The sequence below is a fragment of the Rhinatrema bivittatum genome, chromosome 11, assembly GCF_901001135.1.
Source record: "Rhinatrema bivittatum chromosome 11, aRhiBiv1.1, whole genome shotgun sequence".
NCBI lineage: Eukaryota > Metazoa > Chordata > Amphibia > Gymnophiona > Rhinatrematidae > Rhinatrema > Rhinatrema bivittatum.
The window spans coordinates 88670262-88677743 of record NC_042625.1 but is presented as its reverse complement, the minus strand read 5'-3'; the positions used below and the strand labels follow the sequence as shown (position 1 = coordinate 88677743).

The 7482-nt window shown below is 50.3% G+C and overlaps 1 protein-coding gene across 1 annotated transcript in view; it reads left to right on the top strand.

The window, feature by feature from the left end:
* The first annotated feature begins 289 nt into the window (after nucleotides 1-289).
* Nucleotides 290-7482, top strand: part of ARID1A (AT-rich interaction domain 1A) — an 86956-nt gene continuing 79763 nt past the window's right edge. Inside the window, exon 1 of the mRNA XM_029619245.1 lies at nucleotides 290-1324. Coding sequence (XP_029475105.1) covers nucleotides 290-1324 — 1035 coding nt within the window. The remainder of the gene's footprint in view (nucleotides 1325-7482) is intronic.

Genomic DNA, 7482 nt, shown 5'->3' with positions numbered 1-7482 from the left:
GCAGCAGCAGTGCCGCCGCTGCCGGGAGGGAGCTGCCGCCTGAGCCCCGGCAAGAGAACGAGAGGGAGGGGGGCGAACCAGGCCCCGCTGTCCGGGGAGGGAGGGCGGAAAGCCGCGGAGCCCCAGGGGTAGGGCTCGGGGAGGGCCGGGGGGGTGGGTGGGGTGGGGGAGAGGTGCTCCGTCCGGTCCGGCGGTGGGTGGGGGGGGGGGGGGGAGGAGAGGTAGCGCACAGGCCCGGCCGGCAGGGAGGAGGAGAGGGGGGAGGGCGGCGGAGAGAGAGCGGTGAATCATGGCCGCGCAGGTCGCCGCCGCCGCCGCGGCCAGCAGCCTGGGCAACCCGCCGCCACCGCCCGAGCTGAAAAAAGCGGAGCGCGAGTGCCCGGAGGAGGCAGCGGCGGGGGGCGAGGCCGCGGCGGGGGTAGGGACCGGGGGCGCCGAGCAGCGCGGGGACCTGAAGGCCAGCGTAGGGCAGGAGGCGGAAGGCAACGGGGCCAAGGAGCTGCACGACGGGGCCGAGAGCAACGGCGGAGGAGGCGGCGGCGGTGTCGGGGCAGAGCCGGACCTGAAGGGCAGCTCGAACGGCAACCCGGGCCCCAGGCCGGCCGCCTCCGTGAACAATAACCTGGCCGAGCCGGGCTGCGGCGACGGGCTGGGGGCGCCTCACGCGACCGCCCTGCCGCCTTCCACCTACGGCTTCGGGCAGCAGCAGCACTACGGCCGGGGCCCTGCTTTCCACCAACATGGCGGACAACAAAGCCCTGGCATGGCAGCGCTGCCGAGCGGCGGCGGCATGGAGCAGCCCCCGTACCAGGGCCCGCCGCCGCCGCCGCACAACTCGCACCCGGCCGAGCACGGCTTCTCCAACCACGCGTACAACTCGTACTCGTCCTACCCCAACCGCAGCGCCTACCCTCCGCAGGGCTACCCGCGGCCCGCCGGGCCCGCCGCCGCCACCAAGCCGCCTATAGCCTCCGGCTCGTACCCGCCGCCGCAGCAGCGCTTCGGGGGCATGGGGGCGGCCGGCAGCCCAGCGCCCACTGCCACCCCTACCCTCAACCAGCTCCTCACCTCCCCCAGCTCGGCCCGCGGCTACCACGCCTACACCGGGGCTGAGTACGGCGGCGGCGGGGCCCAGGACCCCGGGCCCCCCAAGGGCGCAGCGGCGGCCCCCACGGTGGCAGCGGCGGCCGAGCTGGCCGGTCAGTACGGAGGGGCCGCCCAGAGCTGGGGGCCGGCGGCAGGAGCAGGAGGAGGCCAACAAAGGAGCCACCATGCGCCCATGAGCCCCGGCAGCAGCGGGCAGCCTCTGCCCAGGACTCCGCAGGTACGGTTTTGGGGAGTGGCGGGTGGGGGCATGGGATTAGGGCGGGGAGGGGGCCACAGGGGGGGTTGGGGGGGCCCCATGGAGTCTGCCCTGCAGGCCGGCTCGCAGGGCCCACATCGTCGTGGTACATCTGCCATTGTGTGTCTTTCTCTAAATGGCTGCCTCTATGCCTTGTGGGGCTCTCTTCTCCCCCTCTTTCTGCATTGTGGGCGCTTTTTTGTCCGGGGTTTGCCGGGAGGCGCTGCTCTCCGGGGCTGGGGGATACCGTGGGCTGGGGGGAGAGAAGAGATGGACGCGGGTGTGAGGGGGGGAGGGGGTGCTCCCATTTTTTTTTGCAGGGAGAAACACGAGCAGAGCTGGGCTTGCTTTCTTGCAGGGAGCTTTGCTCTTGCTACATCTCTTGCCTCCCTCCACCACCATGGAGAGCAGTGGCCCCTGGTGCTGAGGCTGGCGGGGGAGCTCGTGAGAGAAGGATGGGGGCAGAGGTCTTAAGGGCCAGGCCGCTTACAAGTGCTTGAGGTGGCCGGCTGGGGCCATTTTCTTGTTCCCCCCACCCCCTGCCCCAGCTCTGCTTTTGCCAGCCCTGTGTGCATGGCCTGCACTGGTGCCTCTGTGCTCGTCCCCTCGGACGCGCTAGTAAACAGTTCCGTGATTTGAGTAAGTGCAGATTTGCTTTGGTTTGGGATTTGAATTATGGAGGTAAAATCCTTCTGTCAAAGCCAGGAGACAGTTGGTCTTAGGTTGACATCCTATCTGCGATCTGATTGGCTCCCCAGCCCCTGCTCCTGGCCATTTATAATTGCCTCTGATGTAATGGTGCAACAATCCCTGATGAGCTCATAAACTCTTACACGCGGGTTCTCAGCTCGCGGCCACCTAAACCCGGGTGGGGGGGCCTCGGCCGCCGGGTGGCAGCTGCCCCTGACCTTGAAGGGGGGGTTCAGCGCTCCTGGGCCCTTGTGAGCATTCTGCCCGCAAACAAAAGAGGAGGCGAGGGGCGTTGGGGCTCGCTTTCTGTACCTGGATTTATTTTGTTTGCTGGGTTGCAGGCGGCCTGAAATAATAAGATTCTGTGCGCTCAGAGCAGTGTCTGGCTTTCTCTGTACGATGGGTTTTGGTGATTTTTTTTTTTAAATTTTATTTGGACTGGCACTCTTTTTACTTTGGAATCTATTTTTATATTTTGGATAATGCCGACCGCCCCCCCCCCCCCCCCTTCCCTTCTTATGGTATTCTTTCCATCCTTCTCCTTTCGCACAATTAGACTTGATTTTATGCTATTTTAACTCAGTTCTGCAAATTTTGTGTTCACAATTAATGCTTTAATAAAGTTAGTTATTTTTTTTAAGTGAGATCTCCTACTTCTTTACAGAGGATTTTCATTTTATTTTTGTTTCCTTGGCATTCATCTGGGGTGGGTGGGGAGGATATAGAGTATAGGTATAGAGGTAGATGTAGATGTAATTTGCCCACCTAAATACTAAGACAGTTTACTTGTTTTTGTTTTTTAAAGATTTATAAAAGAACACCCTTGTTCCTTTGTTGTTGTTGAGCCCCTGGGTCAGAGGTCTTGGGGTGTGTGTGTACAATATTTAGCTTTACTTTAGTTTTAATATCCATCCTTGGCCTACCATTCAGAATTTTGGAGCTAAGAGTACAGTGGTTAGAACCTAGAGCTGTAACCTTGGAGATCCCCGTTCAATATCCCCTATCCTCACATCCTCTGTGACCTTGAAATTGCTTAATTAACCTCCTTGTGCTCAGGCTTGATTTGTAAGCTGCCTTGGGCATGGTCATTGTCATAACTTGAATTATTTTGTAGAGCCTGTATAAATCATAATATTTAAATATTATTTTACTCATGAACTTGCTTGGCAAAAATTGCTTATGAGCATCAAGCAGTAGTACTTCTCAGAATGCAGTGGGTGCCTGATGTTACAGAAAACTTTCTGTTCCATAAATCATTTTCACTAGGTAGTAATAGAGTGATTTTTTTTTTTTTTTTTTTTTTTAAAACAAGTAAACTAGATTGTTATAACCTGGAGGTCATAGCAACAAGCTCATGTGGTCCAGAGCTTTGAAGCATTTTAATCCTTACTCAGGTGTATTCATGTGTGTGGTTTTTTTTTTTTTTTGTTATGGAGTTCCTGGTTACACAATTTGTGAAGCTTGATTCAGTATCCTGAGCTGTCATTTTTATGCTACAGTGTTTTATCTCCTTTTTGAAAGAATTGTCATATTCCAGTACTGGTCACCATTTATTAATTCCTGATTTGGTGAGCACATTGTTCTGCAGTAGTAACTATCCAATTTTTCAGAGAGCTTTTTTAGGAAAAGCTTCTGGTAAGTGCCGGAGGGATGTCCTGAAATTCACTTTTAGGAAGGGAGGAGTTTCCCATAAATTCTCATTTGTGAACCCTTGCTGTGTGTTCATAGTCTTGGTATGCACTTCTGCGTGTGTGTGTGTGAAGTTCAGTTTTGCAGACAACACTCCCCACCAACATTAGTAACTAACGGCAGGTACCCAAGGACCTGGATCTACAGTGCTGATAGAATTTGAAGGGAAGGCTAATACATTCCAAGATTAGTTTCCCTTTGATTGCTATGGTATATTACATCATTAAAATGAGACATTAAGTTAGCCTGAAATTTTGAATTAGTGGGAGCAAACTTGAAGCGAGTTTCACAGGTGGGCTCGTGTAAACTTGTCCGTGGAATATTGCTTTCTTGCAGTTTTCCCTGGGAAAAGAGAAACATGGTATTGTAATCCTAATTTCTAAACTTATTTTCTGTGCAGAGTTTAGGAACAAAAAAAATAGTAATCCTGGTGGACTGCATAAACATGAAATGTGGCATTTCTGCTGATGCTCTGGGACAGGGTTATGCAATTCTGGTCTTTGAGTGCCACAAACAGGTCAGGTTTTCAAGATATCCACAATGAATATGTTTGCAATTGTATTTACATACAAAAGAGGTAACGCATGCAGATCTCTCTCATGCATATTCATTGTGGATATCCTGAAAACCTGACCTATTTGCAGCACTTGAGGACTGGAGTTGCTCTAGGAGAAGTGACCTGGTCCTCTGGAGCCAATATTTGTCAGCATTCCAGGTATAAAACGGAAAATAAGCCTCGTGCATATTCATTAGGGATATTCTGGACACCCGACTGGCTGTGGGGAGGGGGGACATAGGACTGGTTTGAGCACCCCTGGTGTATAGGACGGTTATGTGACTTGCGTAGGTTGTAAGGTGGACAAAGAAAACTATATTGTCCAGGTTCTACCCACTCTAGCCAGCCCCATTTAGACAGCATCAATGCTGAAATACGAATTTCTGTACTGAACCATCTAAGGCAAGGCATCCCAAACCTGTCCAAATGACCGCCCTTACAGCTAATTGAGATCTTCAGGATATTGACAGTGAATGTGTATGAAAGAGAATTGCAAATACTGAGTCTGCAGTAGACATTCATCGTGCAGACCCTGAAAACCCGACTGGCTGTGAGGTTCCCAGGACAGGTTTGGGAAGTCCTGGCCTAAGGATTCTTTTGGAGGTATCAGACAGACCGTCTCACTCTGTTCTGGGAAATCCTGTTGGCTGGCAGCCTGGGGGATGTCCTGGGTGTTTTCTCTGTGCATGAAATTGAAGGTAGCCAAAACCAGTGGGATTCAGCTGCTCTGGCTTCATTAAGGAGACTGTTAGAATGGGTGCAACAGCAATGACCAATTTCCATCTCCATAAAACAGTGTTCCCGGATTGAAATTGGCCACGTTTCTCCTCGATTATGAGTTGTTGAATGTAATAGGACTGTGTAGAGGTTTATTTAGGCCCACTAGATCGGCCTCAGAAGATGGGGAATACCAGGCTGTGGATATGTGATCCTCCCCTGGATCTTCTGGAATCCTTGATCATGCCCTTCACAAGGTGCTAGCTCTTGTTAGATTTGATGGGGTAGAAACCCTGTTCCACCTTGCATGGTCATTTGGCTCCCTATTTCTTCGACTTGGTGGCGCTTTTTTTTTTTTTTCCCCTTCCCCTTTCATTGCTGTTGAAATTTTGTTATATGATCTCCTGAGGCTTAGTGATGTGGCTACCAAGCCAGTGTTGTGGTCCTCATTGCCTCCTTGGTCTCTGGCTTTCGGGCCTGTTGTGAGTACAAGTGGGGGGGACTGATTTTTAGCTTGTTCTTATACAGCTTATTGCCAGTTATAACACCCAGGAACATTTTGTAGATGTGACAGGAACGCATATGATTTCTGTCTGTGGTTTTTAGTGTGGACTTTGATTCTGTGTGTGATAAGCCCAGGTAAGTGGGGGGGGTTTGTTTTTGTTTTTTTTTTTCTGTAGCAAAGGGTAGACTGAAAAAAGTGCATCCTGACAACTCGCATGACTTCTTTCAGAAAAGTGAAATCTTGCTGGAGATTTGTAGTTATTTGTTGCTCATCCTTGAAGTAATGGCACAGTTAAGTTTTGTGTTTTTTTTTTTTTTTAAAAACAACCAACTTGAGCCGTGGCACGGAATGCCTCTTGCAATCTATGAAACCTTTATGCGTTCAAAGAGCCTGCTACTTGATAGGTGCAGTGTCTTTGTCATGTGAATTGAGTGCAGCGGACCAGCTGCCTGCTAGTGAACAATTGGATGGCCCTATGCTGTGAAAATGGGTAATTCTTCAGTGTTGGCTGAAGTATACGTTTTGGAGCCAATGGGGCATGACATGCTGTCAATCTGTTGGCACCATGTAACCTTGTCTGGAGCCAATGTGCTCCGGCATTATCCTAGAATCTGAAACTGTGCCCTGGCTGTTGGCATTTTATCTGAAGGGATTTTCCTGCACTGACGTTCCCTTTTGGCACTTGGTCTCTACAAGAACATACCATCTAAAGTTCGCACAATTTATTGGGAAAAGACCTTTGCAAGTTGCAGCCAAGTGTAAACACCAAAGCGCATTTGTGCAGTCTGTAGGGCAGAGCAGCCAGAAAGCTGCCTTATTTTATTTACAAATATTAATATTCCACCTTCCAGATCCACAAATCTTTGCAGTGTCTTTCATTGTTCAGATACAAAACGGTAGAAGCAATTCTGTGCACGTGGAATAATTCAGTCATGATAGTCTGATTTTGTGTTTGAAATTTTTTATTAAATGTCAAGCTGGATCATAGGCCGTCTTGAGGTGAGACAACCCCACTGGTTTTCAGTATTTAAGGTAATCGAGGATTCCTGGATAGACTTGTCACCATGCAGTTTCTGCCATATATTTTGTTAAAATCATATCCCGAATGGACTTCATAATCTTTTTATTACAAATGCTCAGATTTTTCTTGTGCTCTGGCCAATAAATAAGTCATGAGCAATTTTACTATCCAAGAAATTTATAGATAGGTTGTCAGCTGTCCCTTAATGCATGATTACATGTCCTTGTTTTAGTAATCTCGGGAAGTATTTCTTTACAGAAAGGGTGGTGGACACATGGAAGAGATTCCCCTGGGAGGTGGTGCAGACAAGGACCGTATCAGAATCCAAGAAAACATGGGACAAGCACAGAGGATCTCTGTGGGACTGTAGAGCTGAGGAGGAGACGTGGCTGGGCTGTATGGACTTTTATCTGCTGTTCTGTATTTCAGTTTGAAAAACTGAACTTTTAAGTGGATATATTGGGCCAAAGATCTTAGGCCACTCATCACCTGTGAGGCCCCCTCTCCTCCACCTGAAATAAGTATCTAGGAGCAATGCAGGGAATGGAAGGCTTTAACTCTCTGAACGTGAGAACTCAAGCTGCCTTCATACCTATGATCTGATTCACTGTTGTGACTGGCAATATGGGTGTAGTTTGCAGCTGGCTAGGATGGCTGGAGCTGCGAATTGCACCTCAAGACTGCCGGCATGGTGGTGGCCCATAAGATAGATTTGGAGGAGTGGTAGGAAAAATGGAGGTACCCATATATGCTTTGTTTTAAAGGTGGGCTCTTACAGCTTTTCCGCCCCTCGACTTGGCACTCAGCTATGCACCCTGCTTGCCCCCTGCAAGGCTGAGGCCCAGACTGGCCTTTTCCATACTGCCTCATCAGGAGTCTCTAGGAAGCTGCCCATTTAGCAGCTTAGATTAAAGGTTTTCTTGCATCACTACACGGTTTTACAGGGAATAAGTGTACAAATA